The 20,804-nt window shown below is 46.8% G+C and overlaps 1 protein-coding gene across 1 annotated transcript; it reads left to right on the top strand.

Annotated features, from left to right (window-relative positions):
- Nucleotides 1-240: 240 nt before the first annotated feature.
- LOC136631348 (apolipoprotein A-I-like) lies at nt 241-6,331 on the top strand. Its single transcript, XM_066605609.1, has 4 exons — nt 241-299; nt 1,337-1,412; nt 4,154-4,298; nt 5,597-6,331. Exons 2-4 carry the CDS (start codon nt 1,373-1,375, stop codon nt 6,177-6,179), a joined length of 768 nt encoding a protein of 255 aa, XP_066461706.1. The 5' UTR covers nt 241-299; nt 1,337-1,372; the 3' UTR covers nt 6,180-6,331.
- Nucleotides 6,332-20,804: the final 14,473 nt, after the last annotated feature.

The following is a 20,804-nucleotide window of genomic DNA, read 5'->3' as shown; positions in this document are numbered from 1 at the left end:
GCCCAAAACTTTACATTAAAGAAATGCAGAAGTAGACTGTGTATGTGTCAAGAATCTCAAGATGATACCACTCCACTACCTGAGGTGGAATCCTCCCCTTATCTCATGGATTTTGCTCCTGCTCCCTCCTCTTAATCTTCACTCTGCACTCGTGTACTGTGCTATTGGTATTTTTGAACTTTGTATTAAACGTGTCTAAGTAATCTGATTGGATAGGTGCCCATCAGTCATAGAATCACTATATATGCCAGTCACTGAGCAACGACCGCTCACACTGCATCTTGGATGTTCGCAAAACTGTAAGTTACCTCTTTAGCTGAATATGTAGTTTATTTCCCACAGTGTAGAGATTTGCATATGTTAAAACTGAAATTACTCAACATAAGGGTTAAATTACATGTGAAGAAAAGTTGTGGATTTTTCTGGGGACTTGCTTATATTGTTTGTGGATTTATATTAATTCCAACCCATGTGCACTTACCCTAAGGGCTCTTTCCCACGGGCGCATATACAGTGACAGCGTTTTGATGTTTTTACTCCATATAAGCACCTAAATGGGCTTTTTTCCGCGATCACAATCAGCGTTTTTAGCGGAAAAAATACGCTGCACCCTGGAAAACTCTCTCTCTGCCAAAATCCTTGGGATGCCTTCCAGTGCCTATATAGAGGCACTAGTAAGCTTTTTACAGCGTTGGATGCTGCAAAAATGCCTTCCCCTCCCTCCTCTTTCCCAGCTCCCATGGGAGTCTATAGGACCCGTCGGCGTATATTAGCCAAAACACAGTTGCAGAACTATGTTTTGGCTGAGCGTATATGTGCCGGCCGCATACATGTTCTTTTTTTTGTGCTGCCGGCATATTTACGTGCCACATATTCGCCCATGTGAACTGCTACATTGGAAATCAATGCTTCATATGGGTACCATATATGCGCCCGGGCGTAAAAACGCAGCATATATGCACTCAAGGGAATAAAGCCTAAGGGTGTGTTAACATGTTGATTTGCTGTGGATTTTGGTGCCGATCTGCAGCACATTTCAATCATTTGATTTAATTTAATTGAAAGGGTGAAATGTGCCGCAGATCCACACTAAAATCTGAGACAAAATCTGCTGCACGCTAGCTATAATGTAATCGCACCCTAATGAGAAACTTTATTAGTGTACTAATAGATCCTAACCAAGGGTTAATTTGCTAACAAACCTATTGCTAGTAAAGCAATAAAGAATATGATAAGATGACAAACTACTTATGTGTGTTAGAAAAGTAAATAAATCTCCTGATACTATTTAGTTTTAGTACCTGTGAGTTATATCATCTTTATACATCTATTACAGGTTGCTTAATTGGCGTATCGAAGGGTCTGCCTAAGCATGAAAGCTTTGCTACTATCTGTAGCCCTGCTCCTCACAGGTATGATGACTCTTTGGACAGTTGTATGACTAATTTTACTGGGGCACACTTATCCTTCACCTTTGTATCGTCTTATGTAACTATTGACTAGCATTATTGTATTTGTACAGCCATCTTACTCTACGCAGGTCATAAAACCAGCTTGTATTTGATGTTAAGAAGAATCAATATTGTTAAAGGAATTGTCCAACTCAACAACCTCCATCCAAATGTCTGATCTTGTATGGTCAGCTTGACTAGATGTCATGTAATGCTACATTTTACTTGCAGTATCCTCCACAGTAGAAATGTGAGGATTGGCTGTATTGCCCATCATTCCGAACAGCTGATCCCCCGGCGTTTCAGTAGTTGTACCCATAGCTTGCTTTATAGGAGGGCTTGTTGAGTTGTGGCAAACACTACGGTATTAAACAGATGTGGGTTGTAGAATTTTTTGACCATTGCCGACTAGGAACCCTGATCTCTCCATTCAGCTTTTCCAAAAAGATATGAATACACTTTTATTAACATTGCTATTAGAGATGAGCAAGCACGCTCATGTAAGGCAGATACTCGAGCGAGCATCAGTCTTCTCCAGTAACTGATTGCTCATCCGAGCAAATGCGGGGGGGGGGGGGGGGGGGAGGTGTGGCGGGGCAGGGGGGTGAGCGGGGGAGAGAAAAAAAGAGACATCTCACTCTCCCGCCCACCGCCCCCCGCATTTGCTCGGACAAGTAATCAGTTACTCGAGTAGACCGATGCTCACTCAAGTATCTGCCTTAAACGAGCATGCTCGCTCATCTCTAATTGCTATAGATTACATACTTTGTCTCATTAATAGTGTTGAGCAAACCAAACCAGTAGAACTCTGTTTCAGGTCAAACTTTGCTAATTGCTCAGTTTAACACAAACCTGAACCAAGCTTTTAGCAAAATTCTACTCAAAACAGCGTTCTACTGGTTAGGTTTACTCAACACTAGCCCTGAACACTGAAATACAGTCTGTGGGCTGGTTGCACCAACCATGCTGTTGATCCAGGTTTAGTTAGATAGCGATTAGCTGTTGAACTTGGTTTAAGGAATAAGTGTTGCAACAACACCTTCTGATATAAGATTTATAAAATGAAGTTAATTTGATCTGTGATCAAAGGTTGATCCTAGAAGAAATGTATCGCACACAGTGATTGGTTACTGTAGTCAAGTGATCTTCCCAGCATACATAGTGCTAATAAAAATATGTCCGCTACCAGCAGCAAATGTTGGTGTAATTTCACCACCCAGGAAAATCTTCTCAGGCTTTCAGCTGAGTTTGCCATCTCGCATTTCGGCTGCTAAACTAACTTCAAATAGTTTGAACAGCCAAAACTTGGGGATCAGAATAAACCTAGATTTGAACATAGATCACGGGCTAAACCATGGTAATGCAACACTTTCCTACGTGATTTTCAATTAACTCGTGCTGAGTTCAGATGAAAAATTTAGTGCAATGCGCCCTATGAACCATAAAAGCCCCGTATAACACTGTAAAGGGGTTTGGGTGAAGTTCTAGTTCGGTTTGAACTAGTTCAGACCAAACCAAACTTTTTGAAAAAGTTCAGTGAACTGGACAAACTTTTCAAAAGTTTGCTCATCACTACTTATCAAGGTAACCCATATGTAATTGGAAGATGGCACAGCAATCAGCTGATCTCAATGGTTCTAGCTTCTCTACCTCCTGGTGATCAGCATGGGACATGTTGCATTATATGGTTATTTAAATAAATGGTCAAATCCTCTATTTCCCTAAGTAGGGGACCCTTCTATAAAAACTATGTGCCCTAAAAGAGTATATGAACAAGGGGTGACTCCACGAGGCATCCCCACTAAAAGCTATGGACACATCTGAACATTTTTTTTGCATTGAATGTACCTTTACAAATTAAAGAGATTTGCAATTGTTTTTCTTTATAATAAAAGTTTTTCTCTGCTTGGCTTCTACAGTTTGCATGTGATAGAATACAATGCAAGGTGCTTAATCCTATACTGTCTTCATAGCCCCAATCGCTTTTGTAAATCTAAGCTCAAATCTAAAAATGCTAATAAAGTACAAATAAATCAAATAGTATTTGAGTTTAGATTAACTTTCAGGAGAGGCGCTACAGACAGGGATGACTGCGGACAGAGCGAGATTGAGCGCCATGTATTCTATTGTATTACATCCAAAGTGTAGAAGCCAAATAGAGGAATTTTTCTTTAACAAGAACCAATTGCAAATTGCTTTTATCTTTAAATGTAAACGCAATGCTGAAAAAAGTGTTCAATTGCCTTTACGTTTTGCTAGCAGTGGTTGAAATCACAATTTATTATTAATAATATTAATATTAACCTACCAATAGCATGTGCCTACAATTTAAAGCCTTTGCCCAAGAGCTGCTAGTAGGGAAACATGCAATGGATATGATGGCTTGAATTTAATAATTCTTCAATAGGTAACTCATTTCATCACCTCCATTGATGCTACATACGGATATGGCTGCATACATGTTATTTGTATAGCAAAATATTGTCTACAGCTGGCTTCTTTTTCATATTGCACATTCCCTATAGGACATTTTGTACAGATGACACGGACACTAACAATCAGAAACCACCATCATCATCCAATATCTCATCTTCTTCTAAGATACCAAGCATTTCTGATAATCACATAGTGCCATAAATATACCTTTTCCGGCCACCTTTACACCTGGCCAACTTCATTGTGACACGCTTTTTGTCTTGCAGGGGCACAGGCAAACTACCTTTGGCAACAAGATGAACCTCAAGAAGAGCAAACAGTTGACAAAAAAATAGAAACTTTTATGCATGATACGATTGGAATCGTTTCCGATGTTGTGAAGAGCCTGGATTATGGAAAGATTGCAGAGCAGTAAGAAATTTCCCTTAATGGTCGGGAAAATCAATGTAAAGATGAACGTGATTTGTCGCTTAAAAATTAGTATAAAATAAGGTCCCAGGTTTTTTTTTTTCCTGCACTGTAGTTCTGTATCCTTTATGATTGCCTGAAAGCGCTGCGGAATAAGTTGGCGCTATACAAATAACAAGATTTTAGAATTAACTTTATGCTACAAGTTGCTGTAGGTTTCAACTATAATTTACACCGGTTTCCTTTGTAAACTATAGTTCATCTGACAGGCAGTACGTGGCCATGTGTCCTAGTGTTACACCCCTCACAGTTTTTAAAAGTGCTGGGGCCCAGCATATACCCCCCAAAAGACATTACTTTTCACTTGTGCTAAAATTGCGACTTTTTGATGTTAGAATTCTGGCGCAAGAGGGGTAATATGTATACTCCATTGTATACAATGAAATCTTTCAAATGTTGATGATGATTGATTGGTAGGTAAATATATAAAATTAATGCATGCTAAAAAGCATAAAAAAACCCATAAAACCCCAAAATAAAGAACCATAAAATAGCAAAAGCTATAAAAAAGTGTGGGGCAACACGCTGTAGGGGGCCATGCCTGTTGCCTTATCAACCTGTCTTGCGTACTTGCTTCCCATCTCTACGTCTGCCATACAAAACTGATATGGTGGAACAAAAGTATTTTTTACTCTTAGGCCTCTTTTACATGGGCAGATATATTGTTCAAGTTCCCACGATCAGCGGAAATGATTGTCATTCAGTGTAAAAGCAGGCACTGATTGAACGGCAAACAATAACTCGCTGGTTATTCAGTTTCTTCATGCTTAAAAACTGAATGACAGATCTGCCCGTATAAACAGACAGTCATTCATCTATGAACAACTGCCTGTTTACTGTGAATGGAGGCGGGTGGCCCGAACAATCCCCGGGCCGCTCCACCTCCATTCACTAGCGACGATTTGTAAAAGCACAGGAACAATCATGGCTAAGGCAAAGGATCGGGCATCTGTGCCTAACAGGGCGTCCCGACTATGGTCCTAACTATGGCGGAGTGCCATGCAATTTTTTTTCTCTCTTTTGTTTGGACTTTGTTGTAGAGTTTCAAAGGAAGGGATGCATGTAACTGCATCCAGCCAGTGAACCCGCATGTGTTTTGTATGTAGTGCAGTTTTTTCTTCTTATTCTGAGCAACAACAGTTTTCTAGGGCCCACTGTATTTTTTCCACCAGTCATCTTAATTGGTGATTTCCTCATTTCTAATATTGATGAATTAATTGATTAATATTTTTCATTTCCAGATATCAGATTAAAGAGAAGTTGGAAGCTGCAAGAAAAAATGCTAAAAAACTTGAGAAAGCTGTAGAAGGTTACTATGATGAGGTTTATAAGAAAGTCGATGAAAAGCTGGACGAGAATTTCCCAGTATTCAAGAAGCATGTAGTCCCTGCTTTGAAGGAGTTTGATGATGCTTTAGAAACACATATTAAGAACATGGTAAAGGAAACAGTGCCAGTTGTATCCGACTTTCTTTCTGGATTAAGTAAGCAAGCCATAAGTTTCTTTGAAAATGCGGAAAATGTTGCAGCAAAGGGTCGGGACGCACTACGTGCTGAGATAGATAACCTGCGTGTCAAACTGCAACCCTATGCGGATGAAGTCCATAAAGAATATGAGAGATATCGCAAGGATTTACAAGGTGAATTACAGAAAGATATGAAGGAGCTGAAGCATGATGTAGAGAAGAATGTGGAGAAGATCAAGGAACATGCTCAGCCTCATCTTGATACCTTAAGAAGTAAATTCTCTGATGGCAAAGAACTTCAAGAGGAAGTAGAAAAGCTCTTTCAGCAAATAAAAGACGCTTTCAAAGACATAGAATAAAGATCACTCAAGAGTAAAGGAAGGCAGAAATGTGATTTTGATTTCTAACTCTATTGACTTGCAAATGCAAAATTGAGTTTTCTTCCCTTCATTATGTCTTTATCACATCTTCAGTGTAAAATTTCCACTCAATTCATGATATTAAAGTTTCATCAATGCTTCAATACGGATTCAGAATATGTTTTATTTAGCTTATTAAGTCTGTTGAGACATAAGAAGCAAATGTGGATCTGAAGTACTGATCACTTAAAGGAGTTGTACCACAATTACAAGTTAAACCTTAACCACAGGATAGGGAATAACTTGCTGATCGGTAGGGGTCTCGCCACTTAGATGCCTGCCAATCTCTAGAACGGGTATCATATGTCCCCCGTTCTCTTCACTGTGGGGTTACTGCACGTCCCATAGTGAGGAGACTGATTGGAGCACTGGTCACGAAAGCACACTAGCACGCCATTCACCTTCAACGGGACCACGGAGATACCTAAGCGGATGCCACTCTGGCTATTTCCGTCAGCCCCACTGAAATGAATGGAGCATTGACTGTGCATGCTCGGCCAACGCTCCATTCATTCTGATGAGGGTCAAGACTACAGCCCTCTTGACCCACGTCACAGGCCTCTCACTAGCCCAGCCAGAAACCTACTGTACACTAATGAAGGGCAAACACCCCGAAACAGCTGTCTGTGTATGGTTTTTTGGCTTGGTTTCCTATTCCTAATCATTGTTTTACAGACTTGTTAAAAATTCATACATTGATTTGAAGGAATGCTGCAATCCAATAGGTGGTGCTGCAGAGGTATTGTTCCATCTTCCTTATTTGCATTCCTTCTGAGGTCACTGCATTAGGAAAAAGCAGCCCCGTAGTCACAGGCCATAGTCACAGGCCGGGGAGGGACACTGGATTCCAATTCTCGAGATCAGCAGGGGGCTCAATAGTGAGATGCCCACCAATCAGCAAGTTATTCTGTATCCTGTAGATAGAGTTTAACTTATAAATCTGTTACAACCCTTTTAAGGCTCATGCTAACCGGCGTATTACTCCCCATACAATCTCTAACATATGGAACCAGAATATGGCATCCAGAGTAGTCTATGGAGTCCCATTGTACTAAAGTATACCTCTAGTTTCAATGTAGGCAGCAAGACGTACAGAAGAGAAGCCATGGCATGCTCCATCAGATACCGTGTCATGGAGAATACACCATTATATAGTGCAAAAGCAAGTCACCATTTGGCGGTACACAGAATGCCTAAAGTACTAAACTATAGTGCTATGGGCACTCTGTGGGCTCTGTACATATGACTCTGCTGTGTACATGGAGCCAATAGTTTGTTAATAAGTATATGCTGAAGCAGAAAATGTTATCCTTTGTACTGCTACATAGCAATACATGAAATAGTCAGAAAAAAAAAAAGAACAAACATTTCCACCTGTTTTCCCTGTATTAAGTACAAGGTCCCTGGTGAATGAGATATGGAATAGATAAATAAAAATAGTGATCAGAGTTACATTATAAATTAGCATGAATGTGTAGCCCTTTCTCCTCTAAGGGTCAAAAAAGTATTTTCAGAACAAAAAACTTTTCCTGATTTTTAGGGGGACCCATTTATATGAGGCATGAACACGTGATCTTGTTGGAAAAGACTTCATTCACAGATAGTATAAACAAAGGTGTAATAAAACTTGAGTTGTTAAAAGGGTTTTATTGGACTTCCGTATTGATGACCTATGCTAAGGATAGGTCATCAATATAAGATCAGCAGGAGTCCGCCGCTTGGGACTTCTGCCTATTGGCTATCTGAAGTGACATACCAGGCACAGCGCTGCCATACATTTCATAGCGACTGTGTCTGGTACTGCAGCTCAGTCCCATTCACTAGTCAGGCACTGAGTTGCTCTTAGGCCTTGTGATCGATGAACGTAATGTCACAGGTGTAATCAGACTGCGGATGGAGGCGGGTGGCCGGAAGAGATCTCTGATGTGCTTCACCTCCATTCACCGAGTGATTACCACTCCTGCATAATGGCACAGGATTAATAGTCATTGGGCTGTCAGCCGCTTATGTACTTAACAGTCTTCCCATCTAAAAGCACCCTTGATTTTCAAATGAATTCAATATGCAATCCATCTAGCTTTCCTGATAATATGCACCATGCTCTGATGAAGTGATCCCGAAGATCAAGCACAATACACAAATACAAAGGGATACTATGTAATAAAGCTGAGACTTGGGAATTGTGTTGTATATAAGTGAAGCAGTTAATAAAATACTACAGACATAAAATTACTCCAACAGACCCTAGCCCAGACTCAAGTCGCCATGTTCACGCACTTTAATGACATTTGCAAAAATGTGTCTGGACCAAAATATAAACTGTTAGGATGCAGAATATCAGAAATGTGTTGGAGAGCCACAGCAGATTGACATAAGATCAATAGAGATGGTGATGTGGACCCGCTGGGTAGCTAATGGATTTGGCTTAGGGTTAGACCAGGGAGTAGAGTCTAAGAGGTTGTGAGCTCTTCACCATAAACCACTACAAGGGGCATTTTGCATTGTCTCACAGGGAATCCTCAGGTTGCTTCCCCTGAGAGCAGTCTCCATTATTAACAATCGATGTGTGAAGGGAAAGAAGACACCAATTTTCTGTATTATGGCAATGGGCAGGAACAGTAGTCGGGTGGGCAGAGTTCATTCATAATGGCATACAGGACGAACGTGAGTGTGCGCAGCAAATAGGAAGCCATGGTCAGAAATAAGCTGGGTTGTTAACAGACAAAACAAGATGCAGAACTCAAGAACCAAATTAACTATATTACTCAAGAAAGCAGCGATGGAAGATGGGTCTTTAAAGTGGTTGCGTCTTTTCCACCTATCTATTCCATAGGATAGGTGATAAAAGTCTGATCGGTAGGGGCCTCACTGCTGAGATCCACGCCAATCGCAAGAATGGGGGTCCTGTGTTCTCCCTCTTATGTCAATGCAGGGATGTTTCTCCCAGCCGCAGTGACATTGAAGGTTGCTTAGGCTGCCAGGCCTGGCAAACTTGGGCAGATGCTGGTGCCACTCAACTGGTGGAACTCACTTTACCTATGCCTGACCTGAGTCAGGGGTGCCCACTTGCCTGATTTTATTTTGAAGAGTGATTAATTAAAAAAAAAAAAAAGCAGTCCATATGCACCTCCCTATTTGTTCCCTGGCATCTGTTATGGTTCCACTGTCCTTCACTTACTTTTGCGTTGTGTGGTCATGTGACAATCATATGATCGCTGCAGTCAATTCCCGGTGTGAGGGATTAGCGTTAGGATAGGTAGCAACCTGGGCCTCCACAGCCAGAGACAATGACACACGGAATAAAGTTCGTAGTCCAGGCTTCGCCTGGGTTTACTTCAGCACCAATAAAGCAAAACAGGCCTTAACTCCAGGCCAACATAAATTAACACCGGCTCGTCTGAGCACTCACTATACGTAGACCATCCCTGACTACTCACTTGAAAAACCACTGCTTGCTGCGTGTAAGATGGTGAAACAGTCCTCCTGCTGTAAATGTCCTGGTTTCTGTTGTAACTGTCATTTTGTTTTTGACCACAAGAGGTCACTGGGCTCTGGACTGAGACAGAGAAAAAAGAAGTGCATCATGACCATAGAGAGTAGGAGAGAAAAGCGGTTAGGTGCGTGCGAGCGAGCTGAGACGAGCTGGTGAGGACTGCAGCTAGCGAGAGAGACACTGCGATCCACCAGAAAAAGGACCCCAACGAGGACCGGAGCTTCCGTGAGGGGAGCTGCATTAGAGACTGTTCCAGAGTTTGTCAGACTACCATCTTAACGGAGAAGATGGTCATTGCAGACCGGGCTCAGAAGTAGCGGCGTCAGTGAGTTCATATGGTTCTTGGATGAAATCCTATTCCTGCGTTCCGGACAAAGTCTAAAGGTACCCACCAGACCCGGGTCAGCCAGAGAACTAAGGCCTCTGGTGTAAACGTGCACGCACCGCCAATCTGACTGAGACTAATAACAAGGCCGGCAGTTAGTTAGTTAGTTAGGCATACTGATGGCCGCCGGCCGCACTGCTGGGGACTGAGCTGTCCGACATAGTCCTAACACACAGAGAACTCTATACTCGTAGAGCTGTCTAAGGATATCTACAAGTCACACGTTACGCAACTGTACTTTGCCTTGACTTGTGAGCTATATATATATTGTTATATCTGTTGAGTGGTGTTGTGTAAGGGGAGAATACGGGTGTGTTGATAAGATTGTAAGCTCTTGTGCTGTGCCGCCGGTGCTTCCCTAGCATCCTCACTGATTGTTCCTGCTTCCAGGGTGATAGAAGGTAATAGCGGCTGGTTAGAAGCGGCCTGCGGCTAGGCAAAAGCTTGGAGGATATTGAAGGCGCACATTATAGAGCACAAGAGTCTCAGCTTCCCCGCTGAGTGTATGTAACTTTCTGGGGGAGTTCGGGTTGGTTAAGGGTTCTGCCAAATTAAGTAAAATCTCATTGCTACGGATTGGTTTTGAGTCGCGTCTTTTGTTCAGGACTTCGCTGTATTCTGGAAAGCCCACCCCGGTCGGCGGCTTACACTTGGCGTAGTTCGGCAGGATACAGCGATCGTCATGGACGGAGACGTGGCGGGAAACATTCCCCTAGCGCCAGCGGCCCAGGGTGCCCCTGCGCAACAAGAATTCCTAGCCTCAGTACCTGTCACGCCAGCCCAAGTAGGGTACTTATCGGCTGGAGCACTAATGCAGCACTTGCCAAAGTTTAACGGTAAAAATATGGGGTTGCAGGACTGGACCGAAAGGGTACAAAGTATAGTTAAATTGAGTAATTTGATACCTGCGCTGCGTGCAGAGATAGCATTGGGGGCCCTGGAAGGCGACGCTAGACGGACCGTGATGGTACGACCCGAGTCAGAAAGAGACACTTTGGAGAAAATATTCACCCTGCTGGAGGGGGCACAGGGAGGGCGAACCAGGGTAGCGCAGTTGCGCAGCAGCTTCTTCAACCGGTCCCAGCGAGAGGGTGAAACTTTAATACAATACTCTAACGCCCTACAGGAAGTGTTGAATGAAGTGCAACGACGGGATTCAGGGGCCATGGGAGCTTTCAAGGAAGTGGACCGGCTACTACGAGACCAATTTATTCTAGGACTATCCAATAGATTTTTACAGGATAAACTGCAAGAAATGACCCGGGCAGATGCTGACCTGACATTTTATAATATTTACCGGGCTGCTGTAGAGAGAGAAGAAGAGCCCATGGCTGTGAGTGTGAAGGCAGTGAGTAGCACCCAAGTGACAGGGGCCCGGGGAGGTCTTGAAGACTCCGAGTCCTTGAAGGATGTGGTCCAGGCCCTACGAGCAGAAATGAGAGAACTCCGCCTGGAAGTGTCCCAGATGAAGGCGGACTCATCCTGGGCCCCGGGATTGACCTCATCGTCCTGCCCACCTCCACAGAGAGTGTTCCGGGGGCGAGGATCCATTAATCCAGACCCATCCGGGGTGCGGGGATCAAGGGGACCTCTTTGCTGGAGCTGCCGACAGTATGGCCATATCGCTCGAGAGTGCCACCAACAGACGGAACCTGAGCTGGCTTTAAACTTCCGACTGCCGCAGTAACAGGGCATCCTGCGGCAGTTCCCTCAGAGCTAAGCCCACTACGCAATGAACGCGATCTCTATGCCAGCAGTCCCATTATGGAAGCTGAGCTGGAGGGCCAAAAGGTACACTGCCTAGTGGATACCGGATCGGAATGCACCCTGATGCCGTTGGAGTTTTTCGAGAGACACTTCGGGCATATGATGGAACCGGAAGATGGAAGTGTTATCCAGTTGACAGCTGCCAATAATGGTGCAATGGATGTACAAGGGATCGTCTGGATGCGAATCCGGCTGTTTGGGCAGGACATTGGCAAAAAGGGGATCGTGCTGGTAGATCATCCGTCCCGAAAGGGACTCGATGTAACGCTGGGCATGAACGTGCTGAGAGACCTCGATCATTACCTCTATGCCAAGGAAGGGCCTAAATACTGGCAGCGGACCACCACGCACCGGCCAACTCAAAAGGTCCTACAGCAGATGGTGAGGAGCTGCAGTTTACAGAAGAGCCTCATGTCAGGGTGTCCTATTGGGCATGTGAGAGTACCGCTGAGAGCTCCAGTGAAGATTCCACCACGCCAGGAGAAAATTTTGATGCTTCCAGTGGGAGCTGGCCGGCCACTGAATGGACTGGAGGTCCTGATCGAACCTGCTCCACGGGGAGAACTGCAGAACCGCCCGCTGGTAGCCCGAGCACTCGTCACCGTGAAAGATGGGTGCGTGCCTATACGCTGCCTCAATGTCTGGGACAGTGAGTCGATCGTTCCTGGGAATACCCTGCTGGCTGAAGTTCATGTGCCCGAGGGCGGTGTCATTCACCGGAGGAGCTTCACGCTACAGCCAGATGGGAGGTCAGCTTGGACCTTTGCTGTGAAGGTCCAGCAAGAACAGGCCCCAACAGCTGAGTGGAACGGTCGAGTGATCATGTCTCTGATGGGAGTGGACCCCCGCTCTCTGACCCCGGGGCAACAAAAGCTTCTGGAAGACACGCTATGGGAATACCAGGAAGCGTTCTCAAGGCATGATGAAGACTTCGGGTGTGCCACCGCTATCGAGCATGAAATCCCTACCCGCGACGCTGCGCCAGTTCGAGAACGGTACAGGCAAATCCCACCCAAGATGTATCAAGAGGTGAAAAATATGGTGGCCTGCATGCTGGAAAACCAGGTGATACAGGAAAGTAAAAGCCCGTGGGCTGCTCCTGTGGTCCTGGTGCGAAAGAAAGACGGAAGTCTTCGGTTCTGTGTAGATTATCGGAAATTGAATGCCCAAACCATCCGGGATGCTTATCCTCTTTCACGGATCGAAGAGTCACTATCCTCCTTGGGTCGAGCCAAGTACTTTTCCACGCTCGACCTGGCTAGTGGATATTGGCAAGTGCCAGTAGCTGAAAAAGACAAGGCAAAGACAGCCTTTATCTTGCCCATGGGACTATATGAGTTCAATAGGATGCCGTTCGGACTGACCAACGCTCCAGGGACGTTTCAGCGGTTGATGGAGCACTGTCTGGGTGACCTAAACTTTGAATCAGTATTGATATATCTGGATGACATTGTGGTGTTTGGGACTTCATTCGAAGATCATCTTAAAAAACTGCGGCAGGTCCTGGGACGACTACAAGATCATGGTCTGAAAATCAAGCCCAAAAAGTGTCAACTGCTTCAACAGCGCATAGAGTTCCTGGGACATGTGGTCACTCCAGAAGGGGTACAACCGGCCCCTAGCAAGGTGGAGGCCGTGCAAAAGTGGCCCCAGCCAAGAACCCTACGGGAAGTACAAGCGTTCCTAGGCCTGGCCGGTTATTACAGGAGATTTATACCCAAGTTCTCTCATCTGGCCGGTCCACTAAACGAGCTGCTGAGAGGCACAACTGGAGGGCCCAGGAATCGCCCCATTGAGTGGGGGCCACGACAGCAAGAAGCCTTCGAGGCATTGAAAAGAACTCTGACCAGCGCCCCAATCCTGGCCTATGCACAGTTTGATAGCCCGTTCTTGCTGTACACGGATGGAAGTTTACATGGTCTTGGAGCTGTGTTATCTCAAGTTCAAGACGGGCGTGAGAGGGTCATTGCCTATGGCAGTAGGTCGTTAAGGGAGTCGGAGCGCAACCCTGACAACTATAGCACCTTTAGGTTGGAGCTTTTGGCGCTGGTCTGGGCCATGACTGAGAAGTTTGCAGAGTATCTGATGGGTGCAGAAGTGACTGTGATGACGGACAATAACCCGCTAGCGCACTTGGAAAACGCTAAGCTAGGCGCCCTTGAGCAGCGATGGATGGCCCGCCTTTCCAAGTATCGATACCGCATCCAGTTCCGGTCAGGGAGGGAGAACGGCAACGCCGATGCCCTCTCCCAAGTTCCAGTGGGGTCGCCGACCAAGAGGGGAGAAGAGGATTTAGAAGACACTGAAATTCCACACCTCGGCAGAGTACCACCATTCCAGAATCTGACACATTCAAGTGGGGTGGCTTCAGGGATGCCGATGGTGTTGGGGAAGACGTTGGGAGATTGGGAACGAGTCCAAAGTAGCTGCTCGGACCTATGGAAAGTGAGAGAGTGGGTCCGAACTAAGGTTTGGCCTCGCCCGGACGAGCGGGCCAGTCTGACGCAGGAAGGTCAGAAGTTGCTGAGACAATGGGATAAGCTGAGTATTAACCAGGGGCTCCTGTGCCGGACCATATACGTACAGTCAGAGCTGCAGCACCGGCAACAGGTTGTCATCCCTATGTCACTGGGACCAGCTGCCGCTCAAGAAGCCCATGAGAGGGGGGCTCATTTCGGGAGCGCGAAGACGTACCAATGGCTCCAGTGCTTTGTATATTGCCCGGATTTGGGAGAAATGGTGACCGAGGCATGTCTGAAATGTCGGTCCTGCGGGCTGAGTAAAAGCCCCGAGCAACGGGCCCCTGTGCAAACTATCCGCACTTCCGCCCCCCTGGAAATCTTATTGATTGATTATGTACAGATCGGGTACTCTACCTCAGGACACCCCTACTGTTTGGTCATGACGGACCACTTCACAAAATATGCAGTGGCCGTGCCCACCAGAGATCAGACGGCTGAATCGGCTGCTGAGGCAGTCTGTAAACACTTTATACAAGTGTTTGGGTGTCCGCGGAGAATTCATTCAGATCAGGGGGCATGTTTCCAGGGTGCTTTGATGAGGGAGCTGTATCAGCTCTATGGTATCGAACGTTCCCGCACGACTCCGTACCATCCACAAGGGAATGGGGCGTGTGAGCGGTTCAACCGCACCTTGATACAGATGCTGCGGACTCTAGAGGAAAGTCAAAAAGCCCAGTGGCCAGAGTACTTACCTGAGCTGATGTGGGCCTACAACAATAGGGTTCACAATACCACTGGTTACTCTCCACACATGCTTATGTTTGGGAGAGCAGGCCAGGAGATCGAGGATCTTCACATGCCGGATCCGAGGCAGCCTCCGCCGAGGAGCACCACCGCCTGGGTGCAAGACCATCGCCGCCGACTGAGAGCAATACATAAGGTTGTGGGTGAGCGCCTGAGACAAGTGGTGCACCCCAACCCGGGGCCAGTGCAGATGGACGAGTATGCTCCAGGTGATCGTGTGATGGTCAGAGCCAAGAGGCCAACCGGAAAATTGGATGGGCGGTGGGAGGCGGTTCCATACATAGTGAAGCAGAAGGTAGATCCTGATATCCCCGTGTATGAGGTTGAGCCCGAGGGGACTGGGGGACCCTCAAGGAACCTCCACCGTAACATGTTGAGACACTGTCACTTTCAGCAACCTGCGGCTGATAAGGAGATGCTTATCCCTACCCCTAGTATTGGGGAACCCCTGGTAGATGATGAATGGTGGGTAGTTCCTGTCCCGGCCATGTCGGAGTCCCCGGTCATGACAAGCTCGCCACTCAGGGAGAGAGATGCCCAGCCAGCAGAACCACATCCACCGAGTGTGCCAACTGTCCCTGGTCCTATGACTCTGCGCAGGACGGCCAGGTCCACCGCTGGTGTACCCCCACAGCGCTACGCGCAGGATGAGTTTGAGTGGGGGAGGTTGCCGGGGACGGCAACATCTAGTGGGGTGGCATGTAAGATGGTGAAACAGTCCTCCTGCTGTAAATGTCCTGGTTTCTGTTGTAACTGTCATTTTGTTTTTGACCACAAGAGGTCACTGTGCTCTGGACTGAGACAGAGAAAAAAGAAGTGCATCATGACCATAGAGAGTAGGAGAGAAAAGCGGTTAGGTGCGTGCGAGCGAGCTGAGACGAGCTGGTGAGGACTGCAGCTAGCGAGAGAGACACTGCGATCCACCGGAAAAAGGACCCCAACGAGGACCGGAGCTTCCGTGAGGGGAGCTGCATTAGAGACTGTTCCAGAGTTTGTCAGACTACCATCTTAACGGAGAAGATGGTCATTGCAGACCGGGCTCAGAAGTAGCGGCGTCAGTGAGTTCATATGGTTCTTGGATGAAATCCTATTCCTGCGTTCCGGACAAAGTCTAAAGGTACCCACCAGACCCGGGTCAGCCAGAGAACTAAGGCCTCTGGTGTAAACGTGCACGCACCGCCAATCTGACTGAGACTAATAACAAGGCCGGCAGTTAGTTAGTTAGTTAGGCATACTGATGGCCGCCGGCCGCACTGCTGGGGACTGAGCTGTCCGACATAGTCCTAACACACAGAGAACTCTATACTCGTAGAGCTGTCTAAGGATATCTACAAGTCACACGTTACGCAACTGTACTTTGCCTTGACTTGTGAGCTATATATATATTGTTATATCTGTTGAGTGGTGTTGTGTAAGGGGAGAATACGGGTGTGTTGATAAGATTGTAAGCTCTTGTGCTGTGCCGCCGGTGCTTCCCTAGCATCCTCACTGATTGTTCCTGCTTCCAGGGTGATAGAAGGTAATAGCGGCTGGTTAGAAGCGGCCTGCGGCTAGGCAAAAGCTTGGAGGATATTGAAGGCGCACATTATAGAGCACAGCGCTGCATGGCACAAGAGTCTCAGCTTCCCCGCTGAGTGTATGTAACTTTCTGGGGGAGTTCGGGTTGGTTAAGGGTTCTGCCAAATTAAGTAAAATCTCATTGCTACGGATTGGTTTTGAGTCGCGTCTTTTGTTCAGGACTTCGCTGTATTCTGGAAAGCCCACCCCGGTCGGCGGCTTACACTGCGCACAGCCAGTCTGGTCCTCAGACCTGCAGAGGTCTCAGCACACTCTCCCAAGACATGCAGGCCCAGGTTTTTATGAGGCCTGATACCAGCCTCACCTGGTACGTGGGAGTGGCCATCCCACCCTTCACTCCAGGAAAAGCCGGCCCGGATTATGCAGCTTGGAGCCACTACATTACTACAACATGCCAGTAACTTACTGACACCCAAATGCTGGCTTCCTCCACCGAGCCCAGGCTGCTCGGTGGCATGTGTCTGCCCAGGTGCTTCCTAAAGCCTCATATGAGAGCATTCTAGGTGAAATATATCTGCCCTCCAGCACTTTGCCAGTCACTGTCTCACATACCCTCTCCCTCTGTTCGAGCCCGTGGGATCGGACACTTTTAGCTGCCATGCAATGCGTCCTTGACAAGGCATCGGCATTGCCCTGTAGCTTTCCGGCCCTGTGTTCTACGGAAAAGCTAAAGTTTTGTAGTGTCAGGAACCACCTGGTGACTCTGGCATTTCTCTCTTTTGCCTGTGACATCCAAGTTAAGGAAGAGTGGTCCGTGATTAGCCTGAAGTGCCGACCTAATAGATAGTACTTTAGGGATTCAAGGGCCCATTTGATGGCTAAGCACTCCCGCTCAACTATGATATAATTTTTCTCTGGTGGCGTGAGCTTCCGGCTCAGATATATCACAGGATGTTCCTCTCCCTCCACTTCTTGGGACAGAACTGCTCCAAGTCCCACATCAGATGCGTCTGTTGGGACAACGAATTCACTTTTAAAATTAGGTGTGACCAACACTGGACGTCTACAGAGTGCCTGTTTTAACCCTTGGAACACCTTTTCTGAATCAGGGTTCCACTTGACCATAACTGACTTACTGTTCTTGGTCAAGTCTGTTAGGGGCGCTGCTATGCTAGCAAAGTTTGGCACGAACCGCCGATAGTACCCTACAATGCCTAAAAAGGCTCTCACCTGCCTTTTAGTTGTGGGTTGTGGCCAGTTCTGAACGGCTTCAATTTTATTGATCTGGGGTTTTATAATACCCCTACCTATTACATACCCCAGGTACCGTGCTTCTTCGAGACCTAAGGCACCCTGCTTTCCTAAGGGACCTCAGTACTGCCTGTACCTTAGGTAGATGGCTGTCCCAGTCTTCGCTAAAGATGATGATATCATCTAAATATGCTGACGCATACTGACGATGGGGTTTGAGTATGACATCCGTCAATCTTTGAAAGGTTGCTGGAGCTCCATGCAAACCGAAGGGTAGGCAGATGTACTGAAACAACCCGTCTGGTGTGGCAAACGCAGTCTTTTCTTTCGCCCTCTCTGTAAGGGGAACCTGTCAGTAACCTTTAGTAAGGTCGAGAGTGGAAAAGTATCTGGCATGACAGAGTCTCTCAATTAACTCGTCCACTCTCGCCATTGGGTATGTGTCAAATTTTGACACGTCATTTAGCTTCCGGAAGTCATTACAGAAGCGTAAAGAGCCATCAGGTTTTGGTATTAGCACGATAGGGCTGGACCATTCACTTTTCGACTCCTCAATCACCCCGAGGTCTAGCATTTTATTGACCTCCTCAGATATGGCTTGTCTGCGGGCTTCTGGAACCCTGTACTGTTTCAAATGAACCTTCACCCCTGGCTCAGTTACAATGTCGTGTTTTATGACACTCGTACGCCCTGGTATATCGGAGAACACATCCAAATTACATTGTATAAATTCCCTAGACTCTTGCTGTTGGGATTTAGACAGGGACCCTGATACACACACCTCTGGGACCACACTATGGGGGGTGCTCACTGCAGTCAGGGTTTCTCTGTCCTTCCATGGCTTAATTAGATTTACATGGTACAACTGTTCTGGTTTCCGCCTACCCGGCTGGTACACCTTATAGTTTACCTCTCCCACTTTTTCGATTATTTCATAGGGCCCTTGCCACTTTGCCAGGAATTTGCTTTCCAGGGTGGGCACCAACACTAGTACCCCCCAGGGTTGAAGCTTCTCATCTTGGCGGAGCTGTTATATACCCGGCTTTGGGCTTCTTGGGCCTGCTGTAAATATTCCCTAACAATGGGCATGACTGCCGCAATTTGGTCTTGCATAAGGGAGATGTGTTCAATAACACTCCTGTAGGGGGTGGACTCGTGTTCCCAGGTCTCCTTGGCTATATCAAGGAGCCCCCATGGACATCTACCATAAACTAACTCAAATGGAGAGAACCCAGTGGAGGACTGTGGGACTTCACGGATTGAAAACATTAAATATGGCAGCAGACAGTCCCAGTCCTTCCCATCCCTATTGACTACCTTTTTTAGCATACTTTTTAGGGTCTTGTTGAATCTTTCAACAAGACCATCTGTCTGTGGGTGGTACACAGATGTACGTAAGTGCTTAATATTCAGCAGCTTACACAGTTCCTTCATGACCTCTGACATAAAGGGGTTTCCTTGATCTGTCAGGATCTCTTTTGGTATACCCGTACGGGAGAACATATGAAGTAGTTCCTTTGCAATACCTTTTGATGAAGTATTGCGCAAAGAAACTGCTTCAGGGTAGCGGGTGGCGTAGTCTACAACCACTAATATATGTTGGTGACCTCTGGCAGACTTTACTAAGGGGCCGACTAGGTCCATAACAATCCGCTCAAGCGGCACCTCTATAATGGGCAAGGGCACTAGGGGACTCCGGTAATGGGGCATAGGAGCTGTTATTTGACACTCCGGGCACGACTCACAGTATCGCTTTACATCACCATGTACCCCGGGCCAAAAAAACGCTGAAGGACGCGTTCCCTAGTCTTTTCGCTCCCAAGATGACCTCCTAGCACATGCTTGTGTGCCAGGTCTTAGACCATTCTACGATAGGACTGAGGTACCACCAGCTGTTCCCCAACCTCCCCACGGACCTTGTCAATGTGATATAACAATTCTAGATTGACTGCCAGGTGTGAAAACGCTTTATCAGCCCCTGGGTATTAAGGTTACCTATTTACTACTTTAACTTTTTACCTGGCTTTTACTAGGGTGGGGTCTCGGAGCTGCTCAGTTCCGAAATTAGCACGTGAGACCTCTAAGTCAGGCATAGCAACCACTTCGTCCTATACCTCTGTCTCACCTGCTAGCACTGTTAAGGGAAAATTATCCCCATTCTCTTGGGTCATCCCTACTGCCGGAACCGTACCATCAGGGTCAAACGGTTCTGGACACACCTGATACACATTGACATCATCGTGCACATTGCTTGTAGATGACCCTTGGCTTTGCCACAAGTCCCAAAATAGCGGAAAGTCTCTCCTGAGAATCACGGTGTGCATTAAGGACCTTACGACGCCCACCTCATGAGTGGCAAGTCCACACGGAGTCTCAAGTCTTACAAGGGCAATAGGATACTCCTTGGTGTCCCCATGCACACACACAACCCCCATGCGATGGCCGGTGACTGTTGTGAGATCGACCAAGCTGGAGTGCACCAGCGTAACCAAGCTCCCTGAGTCCAGTAAAGCTGTCACCGCAAAGTCATTCACCTTTATGTGAAATAATTGTCGATCAGTCTCTGACACAGTCTCTGCCGAGCATACTGGCCGTGCGAACATCGACCTCCGCCTGGCTGAGTCACAGTCCATTGGCTCCACTGTGAGTGGACAGTTGGCGGCAATATGCCACGGCTCATGACAGCACCAACGCATCATGGGGCCCCCGTCTCCTTGGGGTTCTACCCGGGACCGGACTGTCCATTTGGGACTCCTCTTCTGCCCCAAACAATCCCCATCTGAGCCGCCTCCCTTTGGGACACTTTGGACACCCCTTAAATAAGGAACAGCCTTACCAGATGCTCCGGGCGGCTTGCTGTTCCCGGGTTGGAATGTCCAGGAGGC

Source organism: Eleutherodactylus coqui, chromosome 6, assembly GCF_035609145.1.
Source record: "Eleutherodactylus coqui strain aEleCoq1 chromosome 6, aEleCoq1.hap1, whole genome shotgun sequence".
In the NCBI taxonomy this organism is placed as follows: Eukaryota; Metazoa; Chordata; class Amphibia; order Anura; family Eleutherodactylidae; genus Eleutherodactylus; species Eleutherodactylus coqui.
The sequence above is the reverse complement of the archived record's forward strand: the minus strand, read 5'-3'. Positions and strand labels throughout refer to the sequence as shown.